The 16941-nt window shown below is 49.7% G+C and overlaps 1 protein-coding gene across 3 annotated transcripts in view; it reads right to left on the bottom strand.

Annotated features, from left to right (window-relative positions):
- Positions 1 to 16941, bottom strand: part of NTRK3 (neurotrophic receptor tyrosine kinase 3) — a 375014-nt gene that overhangs the window by 246657 nt on the left and 111416 nt on the right. For all 3 annotated transcript variants that reach the window (XM_038746593.1, XM_038746595.1, XM_038746594.1), the window contains exons 4-8: positions 10726 to 10794; positions 5752 to 5909; positions 3894 to 4036; positions 3243 to 3384; positions 2517 to 2813 (exon numbers count right to left, since the gene is read on the bottom strand). In XM_038746593.1, coding sequence (XP_038602521.1) covers positions 2517 to 2813; positions 3243 to 3384; positions 3894 to 4036; positions 5752 to 5909; positions 10726 to 10794 — 809 coding nt within the window. The remainder of the gene's footprint in view (positions 1 to 2516; positions 2814 to 3242; positions 3385 to 3893; positions 4037 to 5751; positions 5910 to 10725; positions 10795 to 16941) is intronic.

The following is a 16941-nucleotide window of genomic DNA, read 5'->3' on the forward strand; positions in this document are numbered from 1 at the left end:
ACTTCTGACCTACCCCTCTTTGAAGTCAGGCCTCTCCCAATCCTCACTGACCCACCAACACCCAAAGACCCTTCCCCTAAATTGCTCCTGTGCTCCAAATGAAAAAGTAGCCCCTTCTGCTCCCAGAATGTTCTGGGTTGCCTAGAAGCAGGCTGAGAAGGGATATGATTTAAATTGACCAAACAGACTGTGAGCTCTTTGTGGGCAGGGAATGTGTCTGCTTATTGTTGTATTGTACTCTCCCAAAGTGCTTAGTACAGTGCTCTGCACACACCAGATGCTCAATAGAAACCATCGACTGACTGATCATTTGGACAGGGTAAACCCAGAATTATTGTTCACCAAGTTCCTCAATCAGGATCAGGGGTGGGGCCGGAGGGGAGGAGTGCTCCCATTGAAGATTGAAGGTGATGGAGGACAAAAAAAAAAGCCACAAGGAAACGTTGTCCTACAGAACTAGTCTTAAACATACAGAATGGATGACAGAAAACTCCACAACCACACACCCCCCATGCCCCAACCGTTGCTAAGCCAAGCTGAGAATCAGACTCAACAATGAAGTCCAAAAAGGTGTGGGCATGGTGGGGTCTGCCGCGGTTGAATTTTTAGAGAAATTTTAAGGAGAGGCTACTTCTGCTCTCCTTACCTGCCACCTCATAACATGGAGGGGGATGAGGCGAAAGAGAATGGATGGTTTAGCACAAGCCATCACCATTACTACAAAATCAACCCAAGTGCCTGTCCCGCGTGCAGTAGGAGATAATTTTCCTTCTTAGCCATCGGTGTCTGAGCAACACTCACCCAAATGGTGAAGGGCCAGATCACAAAAGGTGCATTACTCTAAATTCATGGACCAAGGGGGCCAAAGATTGTCTCTCGAAGATCCTCACATTCATGGATATAGTCTCCCTGTCAGTAGTATTACCTTCCAACCAAAGCTAAACTTGACTACAACTACTATAAGACATGTAGGGGAGAAATTAGGGATGTTAGAAGATCCATCCCTAACCTTACTGGAAGTCCTGGAGGACCAGTGGAATACTGATGCCATTGTCAGAGGCTAAAAATCCAGCCAGATGGACCACGAACCATGGGCCATGACCAATAAAATGGCAGAAGAGCACTGCATTCTAGGAAATATATCCTTCCTAGAATCAGCAGCTGAGGAGGGATATCTCCAGCAGTCAAGCCTCTCCCAACTGCCCCCAGAGAGGGTTCAGTAGCCCCAGGATTTCACTAGCAAAGATTTTTCAGATGTTCAATCTCTTTTTCCCCTTCCCTCCTAGGCTTTCAATCATGCCCTTGAGCACTAAGCTAAAAAAGGACTCCTGGAGTGAACACCCTGTGAAGTCCCTCTTGGTCATCAACAGCCAGACAACATCTTGATTAAGGTCTCTGGACCCTTATTTCCTGAGTCACATGTTCCTTTTTCCTCTGTACTCCTGGAACCACAGACTGGTGGAAGGCTCAAGAGATCCAGGGACTCCTAGTTGCAGAAAAGCACCTGAGCCACGTTTCTGTCAGCCCTAATATTGGAGGTTCCAAATTTATAAGCCTCCTCTTCTGAACTGGCAGAAGAAAGACTTGGGTTTTTGCCCCAGATGGGAGCCACACTCTTACCACTTCCCCACTGACTTCTCCACTTCTCCTTCCCCCCCCACCACCACTCAACAATAATAATAATAATAATAATAATGATGATGATAATAACAATGATGGTATTTTCAAGTGCATACTATGATCCAAACACTGTACCAAGCACTAGGATAGATACAAGATAATCAGGCTGGACACAGTCCCCGTCCCAGTTGGGGCTCACAATCTAAGTAGGAGGGTGAACATTTTACCCAGCATGCAGCATGCATAGTGGCTAGAGCACGGGCCTGGTCTAATCTCGACTCTGCCACTTGTCTGCGGCATGTCCCTGGACAAATCACTGTACATCTCTGTGCTTCAGTTACCTCATCTGTAAAATGGGGATTGAAATTATAAGCCCCACGTGGGACCAGGACTGTGTCCAACCCAATTTGCTTGAATCCACTACAGCGCTTCGTAAAGTGCCTGGCACACAGTAAGCATTTAAATACCACAATTATTATTATTATTATTATTATTATTATTATTATTATTATTATTATTGTTGTTATTATTATTATTATCACAAATGAGCCAGGAGTAGAACACAGGTCCTCTGACAGCCAGGTCTGGGCTCTTTCCACTAGGCCACACTGTTTCCCCCTTCTTCACATTTCCCTGTCACACACTTCTCCATCCGCCCCGTAGACCCTCCTGTCCTGTGGCTACACAGGCAGATGAGAACTATTCCAGTTTTCCCCTTTTCTACACAGACCCTGGTCCCTCTGGGCTCTTCAACCCCAGGAAGTCACATCAATGGACTGCCCAGTATACGGCCTTGGAAGAGATGGGGCACCATGGCAGAGGTTGATATTGTCAATCAGATGTCATCGGTGGATTGATCAACCAAAGGGTCAGTGGGAGAGCGAGCTCCCGCCTACCTGGGAAGGGCTCCTTGAGGAAGTGGCCCCTGATGGTCTGGTTGGCAGCACCCAGCTGGTTCCGAGCGATGAGGGTGTAGTTTCCGTTGTTGTAGTGGGTGGGCTTGTTGAAGAGCAGGCAGCCCTCTGACACCTCGCCCTCCTGGTAGAACTCCACACGGATGATCTCCGACTCACGCAGGGGCTGCCCGTTATACAGCCAATACAGGGTCGGGGGCGGGTTGGCCCGCACGACAAACTCTATACAGTGCTCCAAGCGCACCTCGGGCTCCTCCAGGCTCACCACGCGGGGGGGATCTGATGGAGGAAGAGCCCTCTCAGAGCTGGCATCCCCCCTTTGCCCCGCCTCTGGGGGGGCACCACTCGGCACTGTGGAGAGCTAACCAAGTTCAAGGGGTTTAGACCAGCTCTATCGGTCCCTAAGGATACCAGTAGCTGACACCGTGAGGGCTGGAAGGAGCTACCTTTTTGGGAATGGAGTTTGAAGAGAGAACTCCCGAGCCAGAGTGGGTCACACACTAGATGGTAGCACCATCAGCTGGTACCGAGATGGATCTCCCACATGCCAAGGAGTGGAAATGGAGTTTGTCTGACTCCTCCAACCACTCCCTCTTCTCCTTCCACCCTTCCTCTGCAATCCCTAACTGAGCCCAAGAGGTAGGTCTAGGGGCAGACCCTGGGTGGGGAGAGGGGGCCAGGGAGGGAGAGCAGAGTGCCTTCACTCACAGTAGACGGTGAGCGCCACACTGGCATTGCTCATGCCCACCACATTCTCGGCGATGCAGGTCAGGGAGAAGCCATTGTCCTCGCTGGTCACGTTCACCAGGGTCAGGTTGATGGCGTGGACGTTGGTCCAGTTTAGGTTTGTCTGGAAGTCCCCAAGAAGTGATCAAATTAGGAGAAGCATAGCTGCGGTCTGCTTCTACAACTGTCTCCTTCTCCACTTGACTCACCCAAATCCGGAACTCCAACCGGGCAGGAATTTACCAATCCCTCACCTTCAAAAGTCTCCCCTACAAACCCTAACCTACAGATCTGTAGCCTAGAAACCCCTAATCTACAAATCTCTAGATTACAAATTCCTAGCCTACAATGATCTAATCTACAAATACTTAGTCTACATATTCCTAGCCTACAATCGCAACCTGAAATCCCTTGCCTATAAATCCCTAGTCTACAAATCCCTTGCTTTGGCCTATCCACTGTAGCTTTTTATCCTTAACCTCCCTATTCTCCCCCGCTCCTCTCCCACATCTCTGGGTCCTCTGCCTCCTGTTCCAGCTCCCAGTCAACAAGAAAGGGAAAAGGCAAAGGAACACACTGGCCTGCCAATGGGAGGCTGAAGTCTCAGCTGCTTCTCTTCCCCTCCGGGCCTACCTGGTGGGTGTTGATTGACTGCAGGCCAGTGACGGTCCAGTCCACGTCGGGCAGCGGGGAGCCCGAGCCATTGCAGGTGATGACGGCATTCTCTCCCTCACGCACAGTGAGGTTGATGTGGCTCACACTGATCTCTGGCAGGTCTGGGCAGGTGGAATGGAGACAGACAGACAGTTGGCTCTGCCCCTCCCTCAGCCTCCCCAGAATGTAGAAATGGAAGGGGCTCTGGCTCGGGGTTCAGGGGCGGGGAAGGTGGCCAGTTCAGTGTTCTGGAGGGGTTAAGTGCTAGACTCTCCCCGAATCCCTCCCAGCAGTTTCCAATGCCAGCTCAGGAGCTCAGGGGAGCTGTCTCCTTCACTAGCCTGTACATTCCCTGAGGGCAGGGATGCAGTCTGCTAACTCTACTGTTCTCTTCCAAGCATTGCACAGAGTAGTTGCTCAAGAAATACTATTGACTGAGATTATAGACTCCAGGAGGGCAGAGATTTTATCTGCTAATTCTACTGAACTCTAGCAAACATTTAACACTGTGCTCTGCACAAAGTAGGGATTCAGTGAATGCAGTTGAGTGTTTGAGTGAGTTTGTAAGCCCCTTGAAAGTGGAGATCACCCTGTTCTCTCCCAAGCACTTAAAACAATGCTCTGCACAAAAGAAGTGCTCAACAAATAATGCTGATTGATTGTTTGAAGACTCTTTCAATAACCCAAAGCTTACTGTTCTCAACCTGTTCTTGGCTAAAGCATCACTTAACCCTACACGCTTAGTACAGTGCTCCATACATAGTAAGCCTTTTATAAATATGACTGATTGGTCCCCAGAGACTGGCCCTTGTAAACCCCTATATCTCCACTACCCCCAATTAATAATATTTATTGAACACTGTACTAAGTGCTTAGGAGAGTACAATATAACAACATAACAGACACATTCCTTGCCCACAACGAGTTTCTAGTCTAAAGGTGGAGACAGAATTGATTTAAATAAATGTATAAATTACAGATATGTACATAAGTGCTGTGTTCTCTTCAAATAATGCCCAGCCCAACCCCAAGCCCAGATGGAAAATTCATAACCCTTCCATTCTGATGATGAAAGGCTTGGGGTGGGCTTGTGAACAAATGGTTCTTATTGTGACAGAGGGAAAGTTGGGAATATTAACTGCCCCATCCCTAACCTCTCTACTTTCTCCCATTAATACACTGGCTTCACTGATTAGCTTCTCCCCACCCTCCCAACCACCAGAGATGAAATGGTCTGGACCATGTCTCCCTTTCCTGGCATGAAAAGAGAGGGTGATCTCTGAGAGAGATCTCATGATGGATCTATCAGTAGTATATACTGAGCACTTACTGTGGGCAGAGGATTGTACTAATCCTTGGGAGAGTGGAATATAACAGAGTTGAAGGACACATTCCCTGCCCACAGTGAGCAAATAGTCTAGAGGGTGATATGGTAGCCTAACCTAGGGTGCTCAACCCCATCCCATGCTCTAAGCGCTGGGCAGCAGCCTCGAGGGCCACCATTCCTGCCAGCTGGGGAAACCTGGCTCACAGGAAGCTGTGAAAGAGGGAAGAGGGTGTGGCAATGTCAAAAGCCTAAGACCCCCAGATTCAGCCAGGCCACTCTCAGGAGAGCACGGAGCTCGTTTCCTCAAATACAGCCCTGGGAAGATTCCAGTTCTGATCATCATCGGGGGAGAGAACGGAAAGAGCTTAACAAAAGGACAAGGAGGTGCAGGGCACCGCCTTCCAGAATCAATGGTTGCTGTCCCACACTGGTGAGCAGTTGTGCCCAGGGGGTCACCTTCAGTTCAGAAGCTAGGCCGAGCCCAGGGTGGCATCCGCTGGGGTTCCTTACCGCACTGCGTGATGTTCATGCGCTGCAGGGGCAGTTGGGACCCATCCGCATTGATGCAGTAGAGATTCTGGCTGTTCAGCTTAGCCTCCCCCTGCTCCTGCCACAGTTGCATCCAGCGGATGTCGCAGCTGCAGTTGAAGAAGTTTTGCTCTAACCTCCTAAGGACGGAGCGACAGAGAGAAAGGAAGGGAGGAAGGGAGCATTCGACCTAAGAACAGGCCAGTTTTCCGCTTGGGGTCCATAAAGGAGAGACAGTCCCCAAAGGTGATGGAGCGATTTAGCACAGCCTTGTAAATAAGCACTCTGCATTTACCAGCCCATCCTCTTCTACAGAGGCTACTCCCCAAGTACCACATATCCATCAGCATTTCTTTCTTGTTTGTGTTGGGAGGGACCAGAAGGAAAGCTCCCTGCCCCAGCTCTGACTACTCTCGGGCACTATTTGTTCATGAGAAGTAATTCTGTCCACTGACATTGAGAGAACCAGACCCGGCTTCACTCGCTGAGTGACTTTAAAGAAGGTGCATACTATCTCTGGGCCTCGGCGTCTCTTCTCACAGGGTCATTAATTTGGTGCTTAAAGGAGCCCCAAGGGGAGAGGTGCCAGATCAATTCAGATTCTTGTCTTTCTTCCAGAAGTCAGGTAAAAATAATAATTGTGGAATTTGTCAAGTGTTCTACTATGTACTAAACACTGGGGCAGATACTGGATAACTAGGTCATACACAGTCCCTGTCCCACCAGGGGCTCACAGTCTAAGGGGCAAGGAGAACAGGTATTAAATCCCCATTTTACAGATGAGGAAACCGAGGCCCAGAGAAGCTAAGTGATTTTCCCAAGGTCACACAGCAGGAAAGTGGCATGGCCAGAGTTAGAACCCAGGTCCTCTGATTCCCAGACCCCTGCTGTTTTCAGTAGGCCATGCTGCTCCTCAGAGATGGGTTCTCTGCCCCTGGCACAGGGCACAGGTGAGGAGCAGGTGAGGTAAACCCTCTGCCCCTGACCCAGGATCTGGCAAGGGGTGCCAGTCACCTCCCACAATGGCCGAGGCAGTTCCTGCCAAGTGAACCAATTTTCCCCTGGCCAGAGGTGAGTCAGCACCCCAGAAGTTATCATCAGGCCACTAGGGAGCTACCTTGAGAGGCAACTGCCCTCTGAGGTTTTCTGCCAACCACTTGCCACCCGAGGCTCACCCCTCTACATCGTAGACTTGAGAGTTCCTGGAATGCTCCACTGTAAGTCGAGCCCTGAATAAAGAGCTCCGCCTGCAGGACCTGGGGCCCTCTCCCTGGGAGCGAGGCAACTCCAAAATGGTCTCAGCAACATCTTAGCTGATCTCCTGGCAGGGGCCGGGCAGGAGAGCACCCTGGCTAAGGTGGCAAGGAGGGGCATCGGGTTTGAGCTTGGTGGGACCACACTTGCTGCTTCTTCCCTCCTTCTTGGTTCTTCCCTGTGAAATCAGGTCACTGGCAGAAGTGTGGGCCCCTGCTACAGTGAAAGCTCCTTAAGTGATAAAGTGCTGCCTTCCTGAGCCCATCGATAATGCATAAAGTCCCTATGAATAATTGAGCGGCAGCTGCTTTGGGGTAGAATTTACTAACATCCACCCTGCGCCCCAAGCCGGGGGCCTAATAGAGTGTCCTGAGTGATGCCCCCAAATGAATACAGCCTAGTCACCATATCGCTCTCTCCCTCCTCCTCCAACCCCCACCAACCCTCCTGCTGGTCCCCTGGCACTCAGGCTCGGCCACCTGGACGGAACCACGTTTGGGGTTTAAGGAACAACCATCTTCCTGCAATTATGTTTTGGGCACTTTGGCTCCCCTTCCATAATGACCGATGCCCACGGGCCAGGGGCCCTTTGGGGTCTCAGAGGAGGGAATTGGACCCTTTGGTGGGGGCGAAAAGCAAGTCACACTCTACAGGCAGAGTCATGGTGGAGGGTGAGGGACAGGCTGTGGGTGGGGCTTAAGACCCAGAAAGGGCTGACCCTTCCCCAGAAGGACAGAGGGAGCTCTGATTCTCTAGCTATAAGGTCACATAGGTCAGGAGAAGCAGCCTGGCTTAATGGAGAGGGCAAGAGTTTAGGAGTCAGATGTCATGGGTTCTAATCCTGGCTCTGCCACTTGTCAGCTGTGTGACTTTGGGCAAGTCACTTCACTTCTCTGTGCCTCAGTTACCTCATCTGTAAAATGGGGATTGAGACTGTGAGCCCCATATGGGACAACCTGATTTCCTTGTATCTACCCCAGCTCTTAGAACAGTGCTTGGCACATAGTAAATGCTTAACAAATACCATCATTATTGTTATTATTATTTAGGAATTTGTTCCCGCTAGCCCCCCCACCACCACGCCCTCCCAATCACCTATCAGTGGGCACAACAGTTGATGGAGAGCAGGGGGAAAGGGTGCATTTCCCACTCTGGCCCTGACCTCTTTTTCCCAACCCACTCCTCCCCATCCACCAAGAGACGGATTCCCTCTGGAGTAGGCCCCCTGGAGAAGAGGAAACAGACCACCGATGGCCCGCCTCGGATGGGTCCCGGGCATGGTCCCTACTCTAAGGGCAGCAGAGAGAGGGAGGGACTTTATCCTGGAGGGAAGTGAACTCCAACGGGTTTGGGGAGGACAAATGGGAAGTGAAGAGCTAAGAACCAATTTGGGCCCTTTTCTATCCTGCTCAGAAGTACTCCAGTTTTGGCAGAGACCTGGTAAAGGGCCCGACCGTGAGTCCCAACCAAACACTCCTCCCACCAGCCCTATTCCTCCGCTAACGCACATTTCTTTTTATCCCATTATCATAATTATTTTTTATTTAACACTGTGGCAGAAATAAAATACATGGCCGTGACAGCACAGTGACTCTCGTGTGGGAGAATATCTTCATTCTATCATAAGTCACTGTGAGCACACGGCCGGATCGATCACCAAAGAAGATGAATGCGGAGTCCCGTGATCCTCTGGGATAAATCCGACAAAACATATATTTTTTTATATCCCCTCAACAACTATTTCTGAAACTCCACAAAACGGGTCACCGGGGCAGTTTTTCATTGATTTTATGTCCAATTATTTTTCAGAAGGTGCACTGAACACCTTCAATAATTCAGTAGGCAGCCCCCCAGCCCCCAGGAGAGGAGGGGTTATTTGGTCTCCAGGTAGAGGATTCAGGAGGGAGTCTGAGATCCCCCCAGACTAAATGGATAGCTCCAAAATCCCACTTAGGCCCCAGGAAGCAGCATGGTCTAGTGGAAAGAGCGCAGGCCTGGGAGTCACAGGACCTGGGTTCTAGTCACAGCTCCACCACTTGTCTGCTATGTGACCTTGGGCAAGTCACTCCACTGGGCCTCAGTTACCTCATCTGTAAAATGGGGATTAAGACTGGGAGCCCCACATGGGACAGGGACTGTGTCCAACCTGATTAGATCATGTCTACCTCATCACTTGGTACTATGCCTATATGTGATAAGTACATAACAAATATAATTAAAAGAAAAATTCAGGCCCATGGCTTCTTCCTTCCCTCTAGTCCCTGCAGGACCCGTAAAGGGCACCTGTCCTAGCTCCATGAGCCAATTTCTGCCAGGAAGGAGAGCCTGGGGGAATCAGAGACCCTCCCAACCCTGGGTGAGTCATTCTAAAGATGCTGGATCGGATGGGATACTCCCTAAGAAGGACCAATCATCTGGGGATCTCAAAACTCTTCACTAATGGCTAGAATGAGCCATTCTGACTGAGCCGAAACCCAGACTGAGCCCCTTCCTTCCTCCCCACTCCATCCCCCCCACCTCTTTCCCCTCCCCACAGCACCTGTATATATTTTGTACAGATTTATTACTCTATTTTACTTGTACATATTTACTATTCTATTTATTTTATTTTGTTAATATATTTTGTTTTGTTGTCTGTCTCCCCCTGCTAGACTGTGAGCCCATTGTTGGGTAAGGACCGTCTCTATATGTTGCCAACTTGTACTTCCCAAGCGCTTAGTACAGTGCTCTGCACACAGTAAGCACTCAATAAATATGATTGAATGAATGAATGAATGAATAAATAGAGTCTGCCAGTGGAGACAGGACCGAGAGGGTGAATGGACTAGATAATAACAATTAATAATAATAACAGCAATATCTGTTAAGTGCCTAACATGTGTCCAGTACTGAGGTGAATACAGAACAGTCAGATCAGGTGCAGTCATGTCCCACACAGGGCTCACAGCCTGAGAGTGGGGACAGGTGTTTAAACCCATTTTACCAATGAGGAAACTGAGGCACAGAAATTAAGCGGTTTTCCCAAGGTCACACGGGAAACAAAGGGTGGAGCCAGAACTGGAACCCAGGTAGGCTGACTTCCAGGCCCATGACCTTTCCACTAGGCAACACCGCTTCTCCAACAAAGGTCAGAACCGTCAAATCTCTGCTGATGCCTCATCCAGCTCTGCCAGCTGGAGAGCAGGAAAGTAAGGTGTGGGAAGCAGCTTCCAGAGGACAAGTACAAAGCCATGACACCTGCCCATTGGCAAACAAAATTTAACCATTGCCAAAGGGGAAACTCAACATCCCTGGCATTAGGGATGCCAGGCTGAATCTCCAGGACCAATGGGTATGGATGCCAACACTTGACCCAGACTAAGTCCAATAACCAGTCACCTCCTCCCCTCCTCTGCCCTCCCTCTGCCCCTATCCTTTAGATGGCAATTCCTTGGTGGGCCAGGGACCAGGTCTGATTGAGCACACGAAGATCCTCCCACAGGATGAGTATGTGCTTAGCCTCAGGCTCGGGGCTTGTCCGCTATTTTTGAAGGGAGCCTCCAGCATCATCACCCGGTACTTCACGTACTTCATGACTGCAGTATTCAGTAGCTCCTTATGAATGATCCCAGGAGCCATGACCCATCGAGGGGGAACGCTCAGCCTCCACGACACATACCCCCCTCTCCCCCCTCAGGAAGTAACCCCCGAGACAAGACTCACAGTTCCCAAAGACTCAACGGCTGGAAGAGTTGCCATGACAGTGTGGTGAGCCGGTTGCTGGAAAGATTTCTGTGAATTAAACAAGTGAGAAAGAGACCAGAGAACAACTTGGTGATTAATAATTCCCTCTGCACCAGACCCTGCCGCTTTCCTCAGAGTTCAGCATTTTTCCTCTCTGGTTTACAGTTAAGGAGATATTGGCAAATGGAGAGACAATCAGTTAGGGAAGTGATGGGGCTTGGCTTCAGATTCATTTTCACCAAACTTAGAGGCCATTCAAGTGTTGTGGAGATCTTTTTTAGAGATTGCTTTTTATTCCTCTCTAAAGGTTAAGGCCAGATTTCTGAGTTATGTCCACACCTCCTCCTCCAAGATCAGAAATCGGACCCAGATTTGTGTATTGGAACCAGAACCAGACGTGGCCCAGCCCTATCCTGCTTTACGGGGGAGGAGAATTAAGGAAATGGCACGGATGGTCTTGTCTCCCCTCAGCCCATTCCAATCCCGTGACCTCTGGGATAGAGGAAATATGTGTGGGCTGGAATCTAGGCCTCCTGAAGCTTTCACTTCCTCTCCTAGGCCACACCCCTGCTGTCCAGGGAACTCTGCAGGTGGGCCTGATGGAAGACCAGCCCAGCATGGCCTAGAGGAAACAGCTGGGACTGAGAAGTCAGGAAATGCAGGTTCAAGTCCTAGCTCCACCATTAGCTTATTGCGTGACCTTGAGCAAGTCACTTTAACTCTCCAAATTAGGGATCGGCTAGATCAGGAGCCATGGCAGGTTCAGGGATTCCATAACCTGGAATTTAGCCCCAGCTCTTAGCACCTAGTAAACACCTAATAAATGCCACAAATATTGTGATGGTGGACAGCAGCCCTAGAATGATAAGTTAAGTGTCCACCCCTGGCCTGGTCACTGTGGGTCTAAATTGTGCAATGAGACAGCCTGTCTTTCCCCCCCACCCCTTCCATCCTGCTTCCATGCTGCTTCTCATGAATACCTGCTCTATTGTACTCATTCACGCACTGAGTACAGTGCTCTGCACAAAATAGACTGTAAGCTCCTTGAGGGTGGGGCATGCAGCATGGCTCAGTGGAAAGAGCCCGGGCTTGGGAGTCAGAGGTCATCATCATCATCATCATCAATCGTATTTATTGAGCGCTTACTATGTGCAGAGCACTGTACTAAGCGCTTGGGAAGTACAAGTTGGCAACATATAGAGACAGTCCCTACCCAACAGTGGGCTCACAGTCTAAAAGGGGGAGACAGAGAACAAAACCAAACATACTAACAAAATAAAATAAATAGGATAGATATGTACAAGTAAAATAAATAAATAAATAGAGTAATAAATATGTACAAACATATGTACATATATACAGGTGCTGTGGGGAAGGGAAGGAGGTAAGAAGGGGGGGATGGAGAGGGGGACGAGGGGGAGAGGAAGGAAGGGGCTCAGTCTGGGAAGGCCTCCTGGAGGAGGTGAGCTCTCAATAGGGCCTTGAAGGGAGGAAGAGAGCTAGCTTGGCGGATGGGCAGAGGGAGGGCATTCCAGGCCCGGGGGATGACGTGGGCCGGGGGTCGATGGCGGGACAGGCGAGAGCAAGGTACGGTGAGGAGATTAGCGGCGGAGGAGCGGAGGGTGCAGGGTGGGCTGTAGAAGGAGAGAAGGGAGGTGAGGTAGGAGGGGGCAAGGTGATGGACAGCCTTGAAGCCCAGGGTGAGGAGTTTCTGCCTGATGCACAGATTGATTGGTAGCCACTGGAGATTTTTGAGGAGGGGAGTAATATGCCCAGAGCGTTTCTGGACAAAGATAATCCGGGCAGCAGCATGAAGTATGGATTGAAGTGGAGAGAGACACGAGGATGGGAGATCAGAGAGAAGGCTGATGCAGTAGTCCAGACGGCATAGGATGAGAGCTTGAATGAGCAGGGTAGCGGTATGGATGGAGAGGAAAGGGCGGATCTTGGCAATGTTGCGGAGCTGAGACCGGCAGGTTTTGGTGATGGCTTGGATGTGAGGGGTGAATGAGAGAGCGGAGTCAAGGATGACACCAAGGTTGCGGGCTTGTGAGATGGGAAGGATGGTAGTGCCGTCAGCAGAGATGGGAAAGTCAGGGAGAGGGCAAGGTTTGGGAGGGAAGACAAGGAGTTCAGTCTTCGACATGGGTCGAAATGGGTCGAAGGGTCATGGGTTTAAATCATGGGTTTAAATCCCAGCTCCGCCAACTGTCAGCTGTGTGACTTTGGGCAAGTCACTTAACTTCTCTATGCCTCAGTTACCTCATCTGTAAAATGGGGATTAAAACTGTGAGCCCCCCCATGGGACAACCTGATCACCCTGTAACCTCCCCAACACTTAGAACAGTGCTTTGCACATAATAAGCACTTAACAAATACCATCATTATTATTATTATTATTATTTGTACTTTATTGTACTCTTGCAAATGCTCAGTACAGTTCTCTGGACAGAGTAAGTGTTCATTGGTTGACTGATCGGAAAGGATGAAGGTAAAAGTTGGAGAAGGAGCCGTCAGTGAGGAAGTACTGGTTATAAGACTCTGACCACCTGGAAAATCCATAGTGTCGTTGAAAAGGTGGGGCTTGTTCTACAGACAACTAAGCTTGTTGGAGAGACTTCCTCCTGACCTCTTGGCCTAATAATAATAATCATCATTAATAATAATGGTACTTGTTAAGTACTTACCGTGTGCCAAGCACTGTTCTAAGTGCTGGAGTCAGGATGGGCACAGTCCCTGTTCCACATGGGGCTCACACTCTTATTCCCCATTTCTACAGATGAGGTAACTGAGACCCAGAGAAGTTAAGTGAGTTGCCCAAAGTCACACAGCAGACATGTGGCGGAGCTGGGATTGGAACCCAGGTCCTTCTGACTCCTAAGCCCATGCTGTGCCCATTAAGCCACACTGTCTTTGCCCATCTATCATCATCCACACGCCTATACTGCTCAGCCCCCCTGGAGAGAAAGTGCTCCTGGCCATGAGATGGCATCAGGACAGGGGAGCAAGTCTCATAATAATAATAATAATGATGATGATGATGGTATTTGTAAAGCGCTCACTATGGCTTAGCACTGTTCTAAGCGCTGGGGGGGGGGTACAAGGTAGTCAGGTTGTCCCATATGGGGCTCACAGTCTTAATCCCCATTTTACAGGTGAGGGAACTGAGGCACTGGGAAGTGAAGTGACTTGCCCAAAGTCCCACGTCTGACAAGTGGCAGAGCCTGGATTAGAACCCAGGACCTCTGACTCCCAAGCCCGGGCTCTTTCCACTGAGCCATGCTGCTTCACAATGTAACCACTACTGTCCCAACGAGCCCTACTGCATGAGAAGTAGAGTGGCTTAGTGGAAATAGCACGGGTTTGGGGGTCAGAGATAGTGGGTTCTAATCTAGGCTCTACCACATGTCAGCTGTGTGAGTTTGGGCAAGTCACTTAACTTCTCTGTGCCTCAGTTACCTCATCTGTAAAATGGGGATTAAGACGGTGAGCCCCACGTGGGACAACCTGATTACCTTGCATCTATTCCAGTGCTTAGAACTGTGCTCGGCACAGTAAGCACTTAAACAATACCATCATCATCATTATTATTATTATGGGAAGGGGCAGACTGCTCCCTGCTGTGCTCTGGCAGTGACCACCCAAGTGTCTGGAACTGTTTTCTGACGCTCGGTGCTGCAATCTGTCTGTATCTTCTGTTCTAAGAAAGTTGTCCCTTTCCCAATAGGGGCAGCAACAGGAGATAGGGTCCCTTGACTGTGGGGTCTAGGCCCATTGGCCCTCCCCTGCTCACCCCCATCCACCCCTCTCTTCAAAGATGGAGGACTCGATGGAGCGTCACCTTTGGCAGCTGCTTTGGGACCAGAATTCCAGGTTGCCAGGGGAAGGAGGAGGTTGAGCATAGTCGGGGAAATGGCCGACCTTCCCACTCCAGAAGAGCGGGGAGTGTGAGCTGGCATGTGGGCTGCCAGCGGTGTCCTTTCACAAAGGTCATGTTTTGCTACATTAGGCAGAAATGTCAAGAGAAAATTGGATTTTAAAAGAAAGAAAGGAATGGGCGTCCCAGGCAAATAAGGAATAAAGAAAGAGCATTATCTTGCTGTTACAATTGAGGAGGGAGCGGGTTAGGGAACCCTGCTGGTGAGGAGCAGAGGGGGCAGGGTCTCCCCAGCTCACATCCTCTTAGCCCCTGTGGGCATCTCCATCCCATCACTGGCTGAGAGACCCCATCTATTCTTCCTGGCTGCACTGTGTTTCTCACTTGAAAGTCAGCCAATCGTGCTTACTGTGCTCAGAGCACTGTACTAAGCACTTGGGAGAGTACAATTTAATGATAAACAGACACATTCCCAGCCCACGGCGAGCTTACAGTCTAAATGATAAGAATAATAATGATGTTGGTATTTGTTAAGTGCTTACTCTGTGCCAAGCTCTGTTCTAAGTGCTGGGGTAGATACAGGGTAATCAGGTTGTCCTACGTGGGGCTCACAGTCTTCATCCCCATTTTACAGATGAGGTAACTGAGGAACAGAGAAGTTAAGTGACTTGCCCAAGGTCACACAGCAGACAAGTGGCAGAGTCGGGATTAGAACCCATGACCTCTGACTCCCAAGCCAGGGCTCTTTCCACTAAGCCATGCTGCTTCTCATGGTCATCTTCCTCCCTGATCCTCTGGTTCTCTGTCACTTTTGAACCCCCAGAATCATTACCCCTTCTTCCTCCCCGCTTGGTACCCCTTGGGGGTCCTGAATGCCTTTTGTCCTGTTTGCTCCCCACTCCCCCACCCCAGGATCTCTCTGACCTACCCTGCCCCTCGGGGGACCGGCAGGTTGACATCTATGTGCTTTGTTGTGCTGCCTTCAGTTACCTTGAGCATTCCTACTTACCTAGGTATACAGCCAATAGTGAGAGGAGGGCCGGGGGTAGTGGAAACTGCAGCAAGCGGGTAGCAGGGGATTGAGAAGAGCCCCAGTGGAAAGCAGTGCAGCTATTGCCAAACCTCCAAAGGAGAAAGGAAGGAGTATCCCACTTTGGACCTCCTCCTGGGAACGTTATCAGACCTTGGTTGGCCGTCAGGGTTCTCTCCCGGTTCTCCAGCCATCTCTTCAATTTCCCCTTCTCTCTTTCTTTCCTGGTTCCTCTCCCACCTCTCACTTCTTCGCCCTGGGTGTCCTGCAAGGCTCTGTGCTGAGATGCCTTCTCTTCTCTCCCTACCCTCGTGGTACAGTGTTCGGCCCCCAATAAGCAATCGATGAATACCACTGATCAGTTGAGCGACTGAGTTGGGGAACTCATTCCCTCACATGGTTTCAGCTATCAACACCTCCATGAGGAATCCATCAGTCAATGGTATTTATTGAGCACTTATTATGTGCAGAGCACTGTAGTAAGTGCTGGAGAGAATAAGACTTCCAAATCTACTCCCTAGTGCTGAACTCTCTCTGTTATCCACCCTACAGCTCCTCCTGTCTCCAGGACATCCCCACCTGGATGTCCCACTGACATTGCAAACTCAACGCATCCAAAACTGGATTTCTCGACTTCCTTTCTAAACTTTCCCCAACTCCCATCTTCTGAGGTGACAACACCATTACCCTCAACCTGGCGGCTGTCTCCAGCCGATATGGATGTATTTACACCAATCCTCAAACTCCGGGTGAATACGCACATGTACACATACAGACACGCATATATGTGTATTCAAGTTCATATCTATTCATTTATTCAAAGTCAAGGTCTTGCAAGTGTTTTTATGTCTGTCTCTCCCATTGTGTCCATTGTATCCAGTGTAAGGAATGTATCTGGTGGTGCTGATTCATTTTCCCAAGGATTTCATATATAGTGGAGTAAGTAGGTACTCTTAAAAACACCAAAAACCCTTTCCCACATCCTCCCCCTGGCCTGGAATTCCCTCCTCCTCCATATAAACCAGACCACCACTCTCCCCACCTTCAAAACATTATTAAGGACACATCTCCTCCAAGAGGCCTTCCCCGATTATGCCTGTTTTGCCCACAGCTCCTCTCCCTTCTTTCTCATCTTTGCACTTGCCCTCAATCTCACAGAATTTATGTAGCTATATTTTAATTTTATATTATAAATTATTAATTTATAGTGAAGCCTGTCTCTCCCTCTAGACTGTAAGCTCACTGAGGGCAGGGAATGTATCTGTCCTGCCTATACTACCAGGAATGG

The sequence above is a fragment of the Tachyglossus aculeatus genome, chromosome 5 (genome assembly GCF_015852505.1).
Source record: "Tachyglossus aculeatus isolate mTacAcu1 chromosome 5, mTacAcu1.pri, whole genome shotgun sequence".
Classification (NCBI taxonomy): domain Eukaryota; kingdom Metazoa; phylum Chordata; class Mammalia; order Monotremata; family Tachyglossidae; genus Tachyglossus; species Tachyglossus aculeatus.